Source organism: Amblyraja radiata, chromosome 6, assembly GCF_010909765.2.
Source record: "Amblyraja radiata isolate CabotCenter1 chromosome 6, sAmbRad1.1.pri, whole genome shotgun sequence".
Taxonomy (NCBI): domain Eukaryota; kingdom Metazoa; phylum Chordata; class Chondrichthyes; order Rajiformes; family Rajidae; genus Amblyraja; species Amblyraja radiata.
The window spans coordinates 50,911,075-50,930,009 of record NC_045961.1 but is presented as its reverse complement, the minus strand read 5'-3'; the positions used below and the strand labels follow the sequence as shown (position 1 = coordinate 50,930,009).

General features: G+C 41.9%; 1 protein-coding gene across 1 annotated transcript in view; it reads left to right on the top strand.

The window, feature by feature from the left end:
• spata13 (spermatogenesis associated 13) overlaps positions 1 to 18,935 on the top strand; it is a 110,194-nt gene that overhangs the window by 14,471 nt on the left and 76,788 nt on the right. The window contains 1 exon segment of the mRNA XM_033022771.1: positions 14,104 to 14,139. Coding sequence (XP_032878662.1) covers positions 14,104 to 14,139 — 36 coding nt within the window.

Sequence of the window (18,935 nt, the reverse complement as noted above, 5' to 3'; positions counted from 1 at the left end):
CGCTTGGGCAGTTTACACCCCAGCGGTATGAACATTGGCTTCTCCAATTTCAGGTACTCCCTGCTTTCTCCTCCTCTTCCCAGCTCTACCTCAGCCCACTGTCTCCGCCTCTTCCTTTCTTCTTCCCGCCCTCCCCATCCTCACATTAGTATGAAGAAGGGTCTCGACCCGAAAAGTCGCCTATTTCCTTCTCCCCATAGATGCTGCCTCACCCGCTGAGTTTCTCCAGCATTTTTGTCTACCCATTCACACAAGTTCTGTTATCCCACTTTTCTCACCCACTCCCTACACATTGGGGGCAATTTTACAGAGACAAGTTGACCTACAAAACCAATGCGTCTTTGGGATGTGGGAGGAAACCCACACGCTTGCAGGGAGAATGTGTAAATTCAACACAGACAGTGCCCAAGGACAGGATCGAACACAGATCTCTGGCGTGTGAGGAAGCAAGTCTACCAGCTGTGCCACTATATTTTGTTTTCCAACACACATAAAATTATACGTTCATAACTTTGGTTACTAAAAAAAAGAAACTATCCATTTTCGTTCTTAAATCTCTAAGTGACGGTATGCTCCCCTTTATGTTTTAATTCAGTTCAAGACTATGCGGCAGTACATTGGCCATAAAGTTGCTGTCTAAAAGTGCCAGAGACCTGGAATTGATCCTGAATATGGGTGCTGTCTGTATGGTTTGCTCCTTTTCCCTTTGATCGCATTGGTTTTCTCCGGGTGCGCTTGTTTCCTTCCACATTTCAATGGTGTGCAGAAACCTATTTCAGACCCAACCCAAATATTATATTTTCCTTTCGTCCCGAGATTCTATCTGACCTGTTGAGTTACTCCAGCTTTTTGTGTCTATCTTCAGTTTAAACCAGCATCTGCAGTTCCTTCCTACACACACGATACTATATGATAGAACTTTATTAATCCCAGAAGGGAAATTGTGTGTGTGTGTGTATATGGATATATATTTCACACACACACACACACACACACACACACACACACACACACACACACACACACACACACACACACACACACACACACACACACACACACACACACACACACACACACTTAATATATAGATGTAAATATACACTGTTTTGTTTTCTCGTTTATAACATTGTTTACAGAGTACTATGTTTATATATTCTGCTGGTGCAAGTAAGGATTTCATTGTTCTAACTGGGACGTGAGAGAATAAAACACTCTTGACCCTTGATTTACGATTTACGTCGCTAATGTGTGGGATAGAACTAGTGCACGGGTGATCGGTGGTCAGCATGGACTCAGTGGCCGAAGGGCCTGTTTCCACGCTACATCTTTAAATTAAAATAAAAACACTAAAACCAGAGGGAGTCTAAAGAAGGGTCTCTACCCGAAACATCACCCAATTTCTTCTATCCAGAGATGCTGGCTGCTCCATGGAGATCCCCCGCACAATTAAAGCATGGAATAGTCTTCACCCTAACATAGTTACCCAACCAGACGCAACTAAATTTAAGGTAGCTCTTTTTTCACCAAGAACCCTGTTTTGCTTAAGTCCAAGTCAAAAGTCAAGAGAGTTTTATTGTCATGTGTCCCAGATAGGACAATGAAATTCTTGCTTGCTGCAGCACAACAGAATATGTAAACATAATTCAGAACAGGAGATAAAAGTTCAGTGTGTTTATATACCATAGACCATATATATATACACACACAATAAATAAACAGATAAAGTGCAATAGGCTGTTATTGGGTAGAGTTTGGAGTTTGGACCCTCCACTACCTCCAGTTTAAATTCCATTTAGAATATTTTTGGAGGACCTGGAAACCAAGAAGCAAGAGTTACTCCAAGGAGTTACTCCAGCTCCAGGGGGTGATTCTGCGTTGGTTTTCAGCAGTCACGGTGAGGCGGCGACTGGACAGCAATGGCGGCCAGATCTCCCACAATGCAAAGGGAGGGAGAAAGTGCCCCGCGCCGTCCAGTTGCCATGGCAGTGCGCATGTGCAGGGCGGCCAATGATGTGCTGGCCGTGGTTGTGCGCATGTGCAGGGGGAGGATGTGCTGGCCGTGGCAGAGCGCATGTGCAAGGCGGCCGGCCGTGCTGACGGATGAGGAGCGACAGAGAGCCGGACACGGATGGCGGGCGGAGATGGAGAGTGACAGAGAGAGACAGATAGAGAGGGGGCCCCGCTCAGAGTTGAACGGCAGGTGTCCTGGGTGCTTGCCATGCCAGGCAAAATGACACAACTTTTAGGTTGTCAGGCGGGACTTTAGGTGGCCATTGGCACCCAGGCAACCGTTAATTTCGAGCCCTGTTGAAAGAATGGAGCAGTTGGGCTTGTATACTCTGCAATTTGGATGAGAGGGGATCTCATTGAAACATATAAGATTATTAAGGGTTTGGACACGCTAGAGGCAGGAAACATGTTCCTGATGTTGGGGGAGTCCAGAACCAGGGGCCACAGTTTAAGAATAAGGGGTAAGGCATTAGAACGGAGATGAGGAAACAATTTTTCACACAGAATGTTGTGAGTCTGTGGAATTCTCTGCCTCTGAGGGCGGTGGAGGCCAGTTCTCTGGATACTTTCTAGAGAGAGCTTGATAGAGCTCTTAAAGATATGGGGAGAAGGCAGGAACGGGGTACTGATTGTGGTGATCAACCATGATCACATTGAATTGCGGTGCTGGCTCAATGGGCCAAATGGCCTACTCCTGCACCTATTGTCTATTGTCAATGTGTCATGACCTATGTCTGTTGTCTACCTTTTGTACTTGTGTATGGCTTGATTATAATCGTGTAGAATATGATTTGACTGGATAGCATGGAAACAAATGTTTTCATTGTATCTTGGTACACGTAATAATAATAAACCAACACTAATCTGTGATATTGGTTTGGCTTTCTTGTTATTAGAATAGATTGATCTGGTTATTTATGCTCATTTGGTTGTTTTAACCCTCTCTAACTGCTGCCATTAACCCATTAATTTTCACTTGTCCTTTCGTAATCTTGGCATCCCTCTAATACAAATATTTTCTATCTCTGTGATCTTCCTGGCAACTTTTCCCTCCTTCCCAGTTTTGAAAAAAACATCTCCTAAAATATTAGCTCTGCTTCTGGCACAGTAATGGAGCTGCTGCTTCAGTGGCAGAGACCCAGTTCAACAATGACCTCTGGTGCAATCTGTATGGAGATTGCATGACCCCAGTGACCATCTGGGTTTCTTCCAAGTGCTGTGGATTTCCGGCAGTCTAAAAGCATGCAGGTTGGTGGGTTAGTTGGGCACTGGTGTGCATGTGAGTGGTAGAATCAGGGGAGTTGGGGAGAATATGAAGTGGGTTAATGGTGGTTGATGATTGGTGTGGGCTGTAGCGCCTGCTCCATTGCTAAGTTTGTGTTATATCTTGTGTGGAGTTTGCAGGTTCTCATTGTGACCTGGTGGGTTTCCTCCCACATCCCAAAGACATGTGGGTTTGTAGGTTAATTGGCCTCTGAAAAATGCCCTTAGTGTGAAAGGAGTGTGTAGAACAAGCATGTGAACGGTTGATTGAAGGTCGGCTTGGACTCGATTTGATTTGATTTTGATTTGATTTAATTTATTGTCATTGTCTTCAATGAAGAGACGGCAAAATTATTTTTCCCTTTACAGTCATACAAAAAACCACACAAAAACACAGAACCCAGTAGTCCACAACACAAACATCCCCACAGCAGCACCAAAGTTCCCCACTGTGAAGGAAGGAACCAAAGTCCAGTCAACCTCCGCGCCGATGTTCCCCAATGTTCACCCGTGGCCGGGACCGCCCAAGCCCCCCATAGTTGCCACTACGGGCGGCCCGATGTTCAGGCCCTCTTGCCGGCCACCGGAGTCCGCGGCTCCCGATGTCCACAGGCCGCGCTGGGCGGAGATTCGCACTGGCGACCCCCGGCAAAGGGTCCCAGGACTCCGCAATGTTAAAGACAATGCCGCCCGCATTGGGAGCTCCGCACCCACAGCTCTGCTATGTTGGAGCAGCGGCCCAGCACTCCGGAGCTCCATGCGGCGATCCCTGGAAGGCCTCGCCCGCTCCGCGATGTTTCCAGCGCCTCGCCACCGCTGCTGAAGCTCTGGTCCGGTCCCGGCAGGAAAGGCCGCGCCAATCCAGCTGGTAGGCCGTGAGGGGGGAAGGGGGGGGGGGGGTGGCGAGGACGCAACTCGGATAATAGCCGCATCCTCGCCAGGAAGCGACTGAAGGACTATTTCCCCCTTACACTACCCGCTTCCCCCCACATAAAATACCGAAAAACCCCCTGAAAAAACGAAAAAATCACACTCTAAACATAAGAAAATAAAAAAAGAGCCAGACCGTGGGCGGAGGCATCTAGCAACAGTGCCACCGGATGTGCTTTTCGATAGACTGAAGGGCCTGTTTCCATGCTCTATCTTTAAACTAAAGTAGCTTATCTCTCTGGGACTCTGAGATGCTGCCTGACCAGATGACATTTTAGGATTTTCTGTTTTGCTCTGTAAAACTCTGATAATATGGCATGCTTGGAACTTTGCTGGAACTTTTCCAGACTGTTAGACAGTATTTTTGTTAAAATCCCAACACGTTTCCACTGAACTTTAAAAAAAAATGTTATATTGTATTAGAATTCTACCAATGAACTAGGTATGTATAGAGGGGAACAGAGACCCTGGTGAGCGGTAGGGGAGCACAGAAACTGGGGACCCGGTGAGTTGACAGTAGACTGCCTTAAAATGAAAGAAATATGATCATTATCGAAGTTGTGAGTGTCAACCTACATGATCCTATGTTGATTGTTAAAGTGGCAGTCTTGCTGTTTATTATGGTCGATGATATCTATTTATAATATCCGTATTCCAAAAACATCTGAATTCTAATATTTATGAAGCAAGTGAGTCAAGTTGAATATTCACAAATCCATTGATTGAATATAATGTAAAAAATGTTACATTTTGAACTCATTTAATGGTTCATATTATGTTTGATATTATGTCAAAGATTGGTGTCCATAATCTAAATATATATTTAACTTTATAGAGGAATGTGGACTAAGGCACACTTCACTAACTTTTTAGTATTATTAATGGCATAAGGAAATGGTCAGTTTGCATATTCTATAATTTGTGTATTCTCATGTCATGTACTATTACTTATAGTGATCTAAAGACTTAACAGTTTTCAAATTGTTTTGCTTGCAAAGTGTTGCTTGTTATTGAGATAATGAAATGCTATGAAACATCACTGCCTTGTTATAGTATCTGTACCATATTCAAGGTCGTATTCAGTTTTGTTTCAGCCAGGTATGAGTTAAATATATTCTGTGCAATAGTCCATTGTTTAAACATGAGCATGACCAAACAAATTAATGCAAATTTATGATATGTGAAGAAGGAACGAGAAATTGAGGCATATTAAATTACTGTTTTAAAGAACTACAGCATGAATGATGATGGGCCAAATGTTCTTCGGTTGCTACCAAAAATTGATATGGATTTGTTTTATGTCTAGACTGTAAGAGAAAATAATTTGATAACTAGCTTATTGTTATATAGAGTAACATGGGATAATATTTTCTTAGCGTTTTTGAAAAATCAGCTGAAATGTTGCATTCAAACCCGATAGCAAACTTGTTAATGAGATCCAAGGTGAACTGGCTCATAGGATACAAAATTGGATTGGAAGCAGTGATGGTAGAAGAATGTTTTTCTGATTGAAATTCTATGACTAATGTTGTCCTACTGGGCTCGGTGCTGGGACCTTTGCTCTTTGTGATATATATTAACCATTGGGATGTGGAACGTAGGTGGAATAAATTGTAAGTTTGTTGATGATGCAAAAATTGGTGGGATTGTGCAAGGCCTCGGAGCTGATGCAGCGGGACTCGGAGCTGAGGCTGTGGTGGGCCGGCTCGGAGAGGAGACGGCGTTCCGGCTTTCGGCAGCAGCGACATCACCACGGAGGTCCGCTGGACTGGAGGGCGGCATCTTCGGCCTGAATCGATCGCCTCAGCGCAGAGGGAGAACAAGGATGGAAGAGACAGAGACTAAGACTTTTGCCTCCATCACAGTGAGGAGGTGCTTGGTGAACTCACTGTGGTGGATGTTAATTTGTGTTTATTGTATGTTTTGTTATTTATTGTTACTGTGTATGACTGCAGGCAACGTAATTTCGTTCAGACCGAAAGGTCTGAATGACAATAAAGGAATCAAATTCAAATTCAAATTCAAAGGCCACAACAAGGTATAGGTCATTTAGAAAGTTGGGTGGAGCATTAGCAGATGGAATTTAATTCAAAACATTGTGAAATATATTTTTGCAAAGTCGTGAATGGGGAGAATATCTATTGCAAAGGATGGGTCACAAAATCAGAGCAGAGAGATCCAGGGGTCCAAGTCCATTGTTTGCTGAAAATGTCAACACAGGTGGATTTGGTGGAAGACCTAAAGCATGCTTCCCTTCGTAGGTTGGTGCATGGAATATAAGAATTGGTGTTTTGTTGCAACTTTACAAAACACTGGTTAGGCCAGAGTATTGTGTGCAGTTCTCATTGTAGTTGCAAAACTTTAGTAACAATATGGAAATAAATAACTGCAGATGCTGGTTTATAAATAAAGGCACAAAGTGCTGGAGTGACCCAGCAGGTCGGGTAGCATTTCAGGAGAACATGGATAGGTGTTTTGGGTCGGGACCTTTCTTCAAAATTATGTGGTTTTGCTGGAGAAAGTGCAGAGGAGATTCAACAGGATGCGGCTTGGATTGGGGAACTTTAGTTATGGGGGATGGAATAGGGTGTATATTTCCTGGACCAAAAGAAGCCAAGGGTGTAATATGGTGGAAGTATATAAAATGATGACAGGTTTAGATAAGGTAGATAACACTACCATATGAAAATAATTTGATTATCAAAAACAAGAGATGTGAGGCAGGAGATTTAAAAGGAATCTTGTAGGTAAGTTTGCACAAAGTCTTCACTTTCACTTGTTCACTTTCTTCATCAGCTAAATCATCAAAAACATTTTAAATCTTTTGTTGAATCAATGTTAGGTTAATCAGTGCATGACACAGATTTTTGGATTCAGACCCTAGTTGTTAATAGCTTATCCATTTCATTTTTAATTAGTATCGTCCATTTCATAGTTGCTATTCCCTTTACATATTCTAGAATTTGTGCCTTGTCTGTTACAATTACCCCAACTGTTGAACAGTTTATTGTTTGCTGGAACGTCTTTGTGGGTGAAGCAGTGATTCACTTGCATTGCTTCAAATCTAGTCATTGAGTTATAGTCAAATACCGCACAGAAACAAGTCTTTCGGCCCAATTTGCCCATGCTGACCAAGATGCCCCATCTAAACGAGTCCCATCTGCTCACGTTGGCCCATATCCCACTAAACCTTTCCTATGCATATACCTGTCCAAATACTTTTTTCAATGTTGTTACAATGTTGTTATATCTGCCTCAACTATGTCATCTGGCAGCTCATTCCATATATCCCCCACCTCAACATGTGTAAAACTAGTGTTTTGGAGTTGGTGTTCACAAAATGATCTCCCCAATATTAGGGAAATCAAATGAACATCGGGGAAAACTTTGCAGATCCCTGTGTACTGCCCACAGGGATGACCCCGATGACACTGAGCTTCCAATTGCTTGTCACTTTAATACTCTTTGATTCGTGGTCACTGCACTGTAATTTTGAGGTCAATGTAAACTTGAGTAATAGCACCTCATCTTCTGCTTGGGCACATTGCAGCCTCCTGCACACGATATCCATTGTAACAATTTAGCATAACTTACTTTTTTGGTTTGTAGCAGAGAACTAGCCAGTATTCTTTTCCCATAGCATTTTTTCCTTTTGCTGAAGTGTAAAATTTGTGGTCAGTACTGGTCAGTCATGCCATAGCTTGTGTCTGCTCACTAATGAGCAGACTGTTGATTACTAGAGCCACATTATTTAAATACATTTTGTTCACTTCATTATTTCCACATGTTTTGAACTGCAGATATAAGTTACTGTCCCTTCCTTTTACTGTGTACACAACCAATGAGGTCAACTGTAGTGCTGTTTCTGTCATAGCTGCCAATTAACTCACCAAGCTGATCATTGAATCTGAAAATTGCATAAAGTGATCATTTCTGAGCTATTATTTACACTTATTTAAAAAAAAAAGTCACATTATACGTGACTGGAAGTCCTCCATTAAGCTAAGCATTGCAAGGCAAGTTTAGTTTGGAAATCCAGCGTGGAAACAGGCCCTTCGACCTCCTTGGTGCCGACCAACAATCACCCGTTCATTAGTTCGATGTTATCCCATTGTTGCATCCTGCACACTAGGGGCAATTTACAGAAGCAAATTAGCCTCCAACCTGTATGTCTTTGAAATGTGGGAAGAAACCAGAGCACCGGAGAAAACCCAAGCGGTCGGTCACAGGGAGAATGTACAAGCTTCATACGGACAGCACCCATAGTTAGGATTGAACCCGGCTCTCTGGCGCTGAGGCAGCATCTCTACCGCTGTGCCACTGTGCTTTTTTGCTATTGTTGGGGGGGGGGGGGGAAGATATTTTTATTTTGCTTATGCTGAATTTGACACCCTTAATATCTTCTTTTATTTTAAATTGATTACTGGAGAATAAAGAAATGTTAATCTTTATTGCACTGGTTATTGAATGTGTAGTTCTACCTTGTTTGAATATCTAGAATTTTGGATGAGCTGGGGAGCATCTGTTCTTCAGTGTGCGCTAGGCTGTCTTTTTGAAAGAACACAAGGATTGGTTTGTGTTTAATGTATATGGTCGGTGTGGAAAAGAGCCAAATTCAACTTGCCCTTAATCAGGTATTTAAAATTGTTACTTAGGTTTGCCAGACCAATTTGGAATGAATTTGAATGAGCTTGTGGCAAGTTGTTTTAAACAGTTCCCTTTTCTTTTTTAAATATGTACATTTCCCCACTAGATCAATATTTAAAAAAAATCTGAGATAAGTATGGGACTTTGGAATGTTTGAAGCCAAGTCAATGTGCACAGAAGACTGTAAAATTTGCTGTTATATTCAGATTAAAAAAACTTCTTGCATTTTTTGGAGTGAATAGATATCTCTATTTAGATAATGTGTAAGTCTGTAGCAAAAATCTATGATTAGCCCATCTAAAAATGCTTCCCTACTCTCTGCTCTCCTGGGCGTATATAATTTTGAAAGTCCACGCAGTCTTTGTGAATAGTGACTCATAATTTTGTAAATATAAAATGTTTTAAATTAGGACTAAAAATAGAGCGTGGATTTTATAGGTGCTGAGCTGAGGAAGTAACATTTCTTAAAAGACTGGGTTATTTATTTGAAGATTGAATGTTGCCCTCTGTCTATGCCATGCCTATAAAACAGAACGTATGCTTATAAAATCATAGTTCTAGCAATTGTTTTTGAATTTGAAGGAGCTTATTTGTTGAGATCTATTTGCTTTTGAGAAAATAGTATATTTGTCTGACCAGCATATTTGACTTATCAGTAGTGACCACCAATTTTACACCTCAGCAAAAGGAAAATAATGAATGAATGAATGACAATTTTATTGTTAGAGTGAAATTCTTTGCTTGCTTACCTTGCCAAGGTATGCAACAGTTGCCCATGAAGGGTGCTTACAAAGTTACAAATCCCCCCACCCCACACCAGTTTCCCTTTGTTCTTCCCCCACCACAATTCTTCACCAGCCCGGAGTAGTGGCGGCCAAGCTTACAGCCAGCGCGGAGAAGAGCTAACTCCACTGCTCTGGGCTGGTGTCCCATCAGTCCAGGGCTGTTGGTTAAGCCGGCGGGACAGACAGAGTTGAGCTGGAGTTAGCTCTTCTTCTCCGTGCTGGCTGTAAGCCTGGCCACCACTGCTCCGGGCCAGTGTCCCGTCGGTCCAGGGTCACCCCGGACATCTCCAGCCACCCCCGGACAGGGATGGGACACTCGGGAGGGGACGGGGACGGTCCAGAAGCAATTCAGCAGCGCTTGCGGCACCGGAGACCCGGGTTCGTTCCAGACTACGGATGAAACGTAGGTTTGTATACATGCAGAAGTACAGTTGCCGAGAATGTTTATCGCGGGTGACCTTAGACAAATCCCATGATTCATTGCGTTTTTCGTAATACCGAACTTGCTTATAGGGTGATTTCACGAAAGGTCACTGGGTCATAGGTCTTCACGCACGGAGCCGCAAAATCCAACTGGGGTACAAACGTCACTTCCAGTACATGTTATTAATGCTAGAAACGAGTACTTTCAAACCTGTTAAAAACCGCGAAAACGGTTAGTTTTTGCGCTATAAATAACTGTGCCAGTCGGGGTGACCGTGAGACACAGCTATCCTACTTTAGAGTTCCAAAGATTAAGAAAAATGAAGGTAAAGAGAAGAGAGAGCTGAAGGGAAAATAACAGCGGAAGTTGTTGGCCGTGCAGATATAAAGATAGAAAATATCGGGAATTATCGCTTGCTCACTGCATTTCATCAAAACTAAGGCATTATTGATGTTTTGATGAAATGCAGTGAGCAAACGTGATAATTCCCGATATTTTCTACCTTTATATCTGCACGGCCAACAACTTCCGCTGTTATTTTCCCTTCAGCTCTCTCTTCTCTTTACCTTAATTTTTCTTAATCTTTGGAACTCTAAAGTAGGATAGCTGTGTCTCACGGTCACCCCGACTGGCACAGTTATTTATAGCGCAAAAACTAACCGTTTTCGCGGTTTTTAACAGGTTTGAAAGTACGCGTTTCTAGCATTAATAACATGTACTGGAAGTGACGTTTGTACCCCAGTTGGATTTTGCGGCTCCGTGCGTGAAGACCTATGACCCAGTGACCTTTCGTGAAATCACCCTATACATCCAGTGAATTGGCCTCCACTGCTTTCTTTGGCAGAGAATTCCACAGATTCACAACTCTCTGGGTGAAAATGTTTTTCTCATCTCAGTGCTAAATGGCCTACCCCTTATTCTTAAACTGATCCCTGGTTCTCAGATATCCAATAAACTACGTACATCTTACGTAATTTGTAACTGAAACTATTTTCTCCTCTGGAATAATTAGATGCCGCATGTTTTGGAAGCTGCAGTACATTCAGATAGTTTCATGTGAAGTTATTGGTGGAGACAAAACATTAAACTGACAACAAAACTGTGTCTATAGGCAATAGTTCAGGCATTCTTATTGTTCATCCAATAGCAAACAATTGCAGCTACTATATCAGATAACGAAACCAGAATTTCCTGTCATATTGTCTCCGAGATCATGACATTTTATTGTACAATATTTCAGCATGTGATATTGGAAGCATTATTAAGGTGGTTGCTACTTAGGTTCAAAGGAATGGTCAATAAAGGAGTACCAATAAACATTTCCTGGTTAGCTGAACCTTGATTATGTGCTCATGGTGGTCATTTAGAAGGATTGATAAAAGACCTTTCTTTTGCGTAATCTTACCTGCCACACGTGATCCTATGGCAAAGGGTGATTCATGGTAACACAACAGAGGTGATTGAAATAAGAAGCTCAAAGAAAATCAAGTGGAAATTGGGTATTATCTGTGATTATGAATAGCATACATTTCTTAAAAAATTGAATATTATTGATAATCAATCTCAGGTTGTTATCATTGATGACATATAAACAATCTTCAATGTAACAAAATTTTGAGATTTTAAAAATCAAGTCTGTAATTTATCCCATCAGATAAAGCATAAAAATAAGTTTAATTTGACACCTAATTCACTTTCATATCTCAAGTATTTAAAAAGTTATGGCCATTTTCATACTGGGAAATGAGCATTTTGTTCCCTATTGATTTTCTATGGACATAACAAAAAAGCTGTGATCGTGAACAGTCAAAAGCCCATAACTTTCTTAAAAATTAAGAGAACTGAATGAAATTTTCAGTTATCATAGATTGAAGCATTCTGAAACAAATATAAAATAATCTTACTTGGATGACCTGAAATTAAAGCATATAATTAGTTAGTTACCTAATTGTAGCTAATTTCAGACTTCCAATTACTAGATCTAAACATCTATCCATTTCTTAATAAATGATTAACATTTTTAAATAGCCTAAATGTCCAAATAATATTCACAAATAATTCACAATAAAACATGATTTTAAAATCTCATTTACATTCATTTATAGGCCAAATTGAAGGAATTTAGTGTTTAATTGCTGTAAATAAATGTCCATTTAAATCAGCTTTCCAGTGGGTCCCTGTGGAACGCGCTGGTTTAGAACGTTCACATTGCGGTAGATTTGTGCCCCAAATGCCCAGAAAAATACTGCGGGATATAATGGGCCCAAAATGAGCTACTCGCAATATTAAACTTTGTATAAAGGGATCTTTAGAAGCCCTTTTTAATGTAGAAATATACAGCCAACCTTCTGTGGTTTGCTTTATGAGACCCTGCGGTTGCTGGCGGTCGCGGGTTTAGAGATTGATTTTTAAACTACTATAACTATTATTCAAGGCCTTTAAACCTAATAATAGCTTTTGCGACGGGGTCTTTCAGCGATTTTTCGTTAATAATTAACTAGGCTGAACATTTTCGATTGGAACAGCTTAGAGAAAATCGCGTTTTAAACCCGCCCCCTCTAAACGGCGCCAAAATCGCGCACACCCGCAACGACAGATTTTCAGCGACGTTTCAGGTAGGCTTTGCAACATACCTATTCAATGTGCCTGAAAATACATGCTAATTATTCAAATAGAAACATGAATGATCTGTGTTTTTATGCTGTTGAAAATGCAATCCAGGTTAGTCCGCCTAACAGAATGTTGCAGATGCTGGTTTACAAGTGGAAAAAAAGAGGGGCAGGACAAAGTCTGGCAGGGAATAGGTTGATACAGGTGATGGTATAGGTGTTTAGTGTACAAGGTATAGGTGTTAGTGTACAAGGATTGCTGATCGGCACAGTTTATTGGGGCTAAAGAGCCGGTTTCTGCGCTGTATCCTTAAACTAAAACTAAGAATGTTGCTCAGCATTTGTTTTGCTGATATCATCATTGGTTTCTGTTCAAACATTGTTGAAACTAACATGGTTTCAACTATTGTGAAAGAAAAATGTTTTGCTGATTTTTGGTATTGATGAACCATGATTTAATGTTTCATTATCTCTTAACTATTTGACAATTTATCCATGTTAATGTCCCCTAAGACTGTTCCAAGAACATTATTAATTTTCCTTAATTCCTTAGCTTCCATGGTCTTATCCAATGCAGACATTGGTCTTTGAAAATATGCCAATTTCCTAGTCTTTTGAGGAAGTAGAAGCATTGGTGTACTTTCTTGGAATTTGCTTCAATAACTTTGGACCGGGACATACTGTTGGTGTTATTTACGCCTAGGAACTTGAAGTTCTCGGCCATCTCAACTATAGCACTATTGATGTAAACTGGAATGGATACTCCATCTTGCTTCCTGAAGTCAAAGACCAGCTCCATTGTTTTTCTGTCGTTGAAAGAAATGGTGTTATCTAGCTACCACGTTATTTAGTTCTCCATTTCCTTCTTGTACTCCTCATCATTGTTCGAGATCCGCCCACTACAGTGGTGTTACCAGTAACCTTTAAATAGAGTTTGAGCAGAATTTGGCTGCACAGTCATGAGTGTTTAGGGAGTATAGTAGGGGGCTGAGTATGCCCCTTCCTATATTTCCAGTGCACTTTGCAGGATTGAGAATTGCAGAGAATGTTTTCTTGCCTATCCTCTGATTGTCGTCGAAGCTGGGTCCCTGGAGCGATGAGGCAGCAATTTGTCTTCCGTGCCACCATGTACCATGCTTTGAAATGAGATGTTGGGGAAATAGCAACAATTACATTTAAGTATAGTGGCACTTTATAATTAAGAAATATTCTTTTGAATGAAAAAATGGGTATGCTGCTCTAGATAAGAAAACATTGGCGTTGGACAATCTCGCACAATCTCGTTATTTAAAATGAAATTTGACTGCAATTTAGTTTTTGTTTTCAGAGGACTACTCGTGCATGACCATTATTTATTTTGTGATTAATGTGCAACTAGATTTAATTCCAATCTTACACTGCATGTTAACAAAGTTCATGTTTTCCTTTTCAGGCATTTATTGTTCGGGCTGTCAGTGCTCCAGATATGGTAAGATGAAGTTTTGAAATAATTAATTTGCTTAAGAAAAAAAGAACCAAACACATATGCTGAAAATCTAACATAAAAATTAAATGCTGGTAATAGCAGGCCTGACTGCATCTGGGAATAGAAACCGAGTTAATGTTTCAAGGCGAAGACCAGTTGTCATGCTTTAGATGCATTTTGCATTAGATCGAGAAATAATGTTTTTCGCCTAGAGATTGCTATGTATTCAAGTTGTATTTATTTGGGACTGTTTTTTAAACCAATATGGAGAAGAACCGACTAGAGGACAGGCCATCCCACACTGGGCATTGTGTAATAGAGTCATAGTCATAGAGTGATACAGTGTGGAAACAGGCCCTTTGGCCCAACTTGCCCACACCGCCAACAATGTCCCAGCTACACTAGTCCCACTTGCCTGCGCTTGGTCCATATCCCTCCAAACCTGTCCTTTCCATGTACCTGTCTAACTGTTTCTTAAACGATGGGACAGTCCTAACCTCAACTGCCTCCTCTGGCAGCTTGTTCCATACACCATTCACCCTTTGTGTGAAAACGTCACCCCTTGGATTCCTATTAAATCTTTTCCACTTCATTGAACCTATGTCCTCTGGTCCTCGATTCCCCGACTCTGGGCAAAAGACGCTGTGCAACTACCCGATCTATTCCTCTCATGATTTTGTATACCTCTATAAGATCTCCCCTCATCCTCCTGCTCTTCAGGGAATAGAGACCCAGCCTGCTCCACCTCTCCGTATAGCTCACACCCTCTAGTCCTAGCAACATCATTGTAAATCCTTTCTGAACCCTTTCAAGCTTGACAATATCTTTCCTATAACATGGTGCCCAGAACTGAACACAATATTCTAAATGCGGTCTCACTAACGTCTTATACAACTGCAACAAGACCTCCCAACTTCTATACTCAGTACTCTGACTGATGAAGGCCAAAGTGCCAAAAGCCTTTTTGACCACCTTATCTACCTGCGACTCGACCTTCAAGGAACCATGCACCTGTACTCCTAGATCCCTCTGTTCTATAACACCACGCAGAGGCCTACCATTTACTGTGTAGGTCCTACCCTTGTTCGATGTCCCAAAATACAACACTTCACTTTTCTGTATTAAATTCCATCAACCATTCCTCCACCCACCTGGCCAATCGATCCAGATCCTGCTGCAATCTTTCACAACCATCTTCACTATGTGCAAAATACTAACTTTTGGGTTCTTTTCAGAATGGCAGGAAGTGACTAGTGGGGTGCCGCAAGGCTCGGTGCTGGGACAATATAAACGATTTAGATGAGGGAATTAAATGCGACATCTCCAAGATTGCAGATGACACAAAGCTGGGAGCAGTGTGAGCTGCGATGAAGATGCTATGAGGCTGCAGGGTGACTTGGATAGGTTAGGTGAGTGGGCAGATGCATGGAGATGCAGTATAATGTCGATAAATGTGAGGTTATCCACTTTGGTGACAAAAATAGGAAGGCAGATTATTATCTGAATGGTGTCAGATTAGGACAAGGGGAGATGCAACAAGATCTGGGGGTGCTTGTACATCAGTCACTGAAAGTAAGCATGCAGGTAGAGCAGGCAGTGAAGAAAGCCTTCATTGGCCTTCATTGCGAGAGGATTTGAGTTTAGGAGCAAGGAGGTCCTACCGCAGTTGTACAGGGCCCTGGTGGGACCGCACCAAGAGTATTGTGTGCAATTTTGGTCTCCTAATTTGAGGAGGGACATTATTGCTATTGAGGGAGTGTAGCGCAGGTTCACCAGGATGGCGGGACTGACATATGATGAAAGAATGGGTCGACTGGGCTTGTATTCACTGGAATTTAGAAGGCTGAGAGGAGATCTTATAGAAACATATAAAATTCTTAAAGGATTGGGCAGGCTAGATGCAGGAAAAATGTTCCTGAAGTTGGGGAGTTCAGAACCCGGGGTCGCAGAATTCTCTGCTACAGAAGGCAGTAGAGGGCAACTCACTGGATGTTTTCAAAAGAGAGTTAGATTTTGCTCTTTGGGCTAAAGGAATCAAGGGATATGGGGAAAAATGCAGAAACTGATTTTAGATGATCAGCCATGAAAGCTCGAAAGGCCGAATGGCCTACTCCTGCACTTTTTCTTTGTTTCTATGTTATAGTTCACCATAAGCAAGGCCCATTTAGTGGCCTAATTTATAGAAAAGTAAGTTTGCTAACATTAGTGAATAATAGCCTTGCTTGGGCAGTAGTTGGAACTGCATAATTGTCCCCGGTATTTTTGAACAGAGAGGGTAAAAATTAGCATTGTCTCAGTTTCTAGTTACTGTTCGGTGACTTTTTTTAACTCTCTTGGAAAAATGGGTTATTTGACAAAACGTAAATGTTGAAGCATTTTGAATGTTGACGGTTGTCAACATTGTGAGGCGGGAGCTGAGGGGAAGAAAAGAGAAAAATCAAAGAGAAGGGAAAAAAATCAGAATCAGTACTTTATTCACCCTTAACAGGGCCAGAAAATTCAGTTTGAGTACAAATCATTATGTTACTACAATTTTGTAACCATTGGCAAAATAAAGAAGGACTGTTCTCTCGATCAGTAGAAGAGTAGGGCGGCACGGGTAGAGTAGGGCATGGGTAGAGTTGCTGCCTTACAGCGCCAGAAACCCACGCTCAAATCCTGACTTCGGGTGCTCTCTGTACGGAGCGTGTTTGTGTGTGTGTGTGTGTTTGTGATAATATTTTACTATTAGCTCAATGATGTTAGTTATTCCATTAATCACTGTGTCATTCTCCATAAGACCTTTTTACATTGATGCCCTGTAGTGTGTTTCATCAATTGCTGCTGTCCAATAACATTTGCTAATTTCATTTAAAAAAATAATAAAATTGGTGATTTATTCAATGCACTGATTGTTTGTAAATTTGCAAAATCATGATAACTTTAGTAGGGCGTTAAAGTGATTTATTTCTACTATATTTTAAGAAAAGGACTATAATGCTGTAATTCCACATGCTGCACTAATTGGTGACATTTCCAAGGTCACTTTTGTTTGTCTTTCTACATGTAGCTGACTAAGGAAAATGTTATTCATGGAGTTAATCAGTAATTTACTTTGTAGAAAGACGGAGGCAAAAGGTCACATGTGCACTGTTGGTCCCACTGAGTTGCTTATTGACTTTAAAAAAATCTGGTGGCTAATTCTTTCTCACATTAAAAGTTTAAATCTGCATTAAGAATTCATTTGAATAAGCGAGTTTGGTATTTCAACTGTGCATGCCCAGGTCATAGGTCATTCGTGATAAACATCCTTGCCAGCTGAGCTGCTGCGTGTATACAGACCTGCGTTTCACCCATATTTTAAAGTTTTGCTTCTTCGAGGTAGGAAAATACGCTTTCAAAACTATTAACTAGGTGTACGTATGGTTCATTTGTGCAAAACTACGATGATTTTGTTGGTTTTATTGCTTTATGCTTCGCTGTTTTATTGCTACATGCTTCGCAGCGTATGACTCTACCGTTTCTGGCACTGTAAGGCAGCAACTCTACCCATGCCCACTCTACCCGTGTCGCCCTACTCTTCTACTGATCGAGAGAACAGTCCTTCTTTATTTTGTCAATGGTCACAGACTGAAGAAGGATCTCGACCCGAAACGTTGCCTATTTCCTTCGCTCCATAGATGCTGCCTCACCCGCTGAGTTACTCCAGCATTTTTGTCTACCTTCGATTTTCCAGCATCTGCAGTTCCTTCTTAGGCAGTAAGTGCAGTGTTCATTCAGGTCACTTTGTGTTTTAATTTTTTAACTCAGCTGAAAATAAACAAACTGTTGAAACAGACTCTTGTTCTCGCTACTGCCGTTGTAGTGCCAACCCTTGTGGGTCCATCATTTACATGCCTCTGGAAATTAAATCTCGCCCCACACTCCTCCACTCTCTCTCTCTCTCACACTCCTCACGAACAGCCACCCGCTACAATAGGCGGAATGGTCCTTTCTTTCGTTAATCCTGCCCGCAGTCTCTGATGGGGCTGGTTTCACAGACTTAACCATGACTGGCCGCGTTTAACCAGGGCTCTTGGAACGGCATCTGATAGGGACGAGGAGGGTTGCAGAGGAAAGGCAGGGACAACTTAGAATCCGGCAGCAGAGTGGCTCTGTTAATGGATTCATTCCACAGTGAGTTCAGTTCGCAAAGAACACACGCCGGTAGTTCTGCGGCCACTGGTTCAGGAGATTGATCCAATTATTGACCAACAGGTGGTGGAATTAGTCTGTGACAGACTCCACAGTGAGACGTATCCACAGAAGCGGGCGTTCACTCTGATCAATAACTCAGGCACGGCAAACTTCACAATGTAAAACCATCCCAGTCAAAACCGTCCCGGAGAGCTGCCTTGCCCGAGCACTGAGACAACTCTGGGCAAGGCCCCACTGAAGGCAAGAACAACATTCTAGTCACATAAAAAATACGCCTGCGGGCCGGTTGATTTTGGTTTACGGGCCGGATCCGGCTGTGGACCATAGGTTCTCCTGCCTTAACGGTACATTCACACCGCCTGTAGGTAAAGCATCAGCCCACATCATAGAAACATAGAAAATAGGTGCAGGAGTAGGCCATTCGGCCCTTCGAGCCTGCACCGCCATTCAATATGATCATGGCTGATCATCCAACTCAGTATCCTGTAGTTGCCTTCTCTTCATACCCCCTGATCCCCTTAGCCACAAGGGCCACATCTAACTCCCTCTTAAATATAGCCAATGAACTGGCCTCAACTACATTCTGTGGCAGAGAATTCCAGAGATTCATCCCTCTCTGTGTA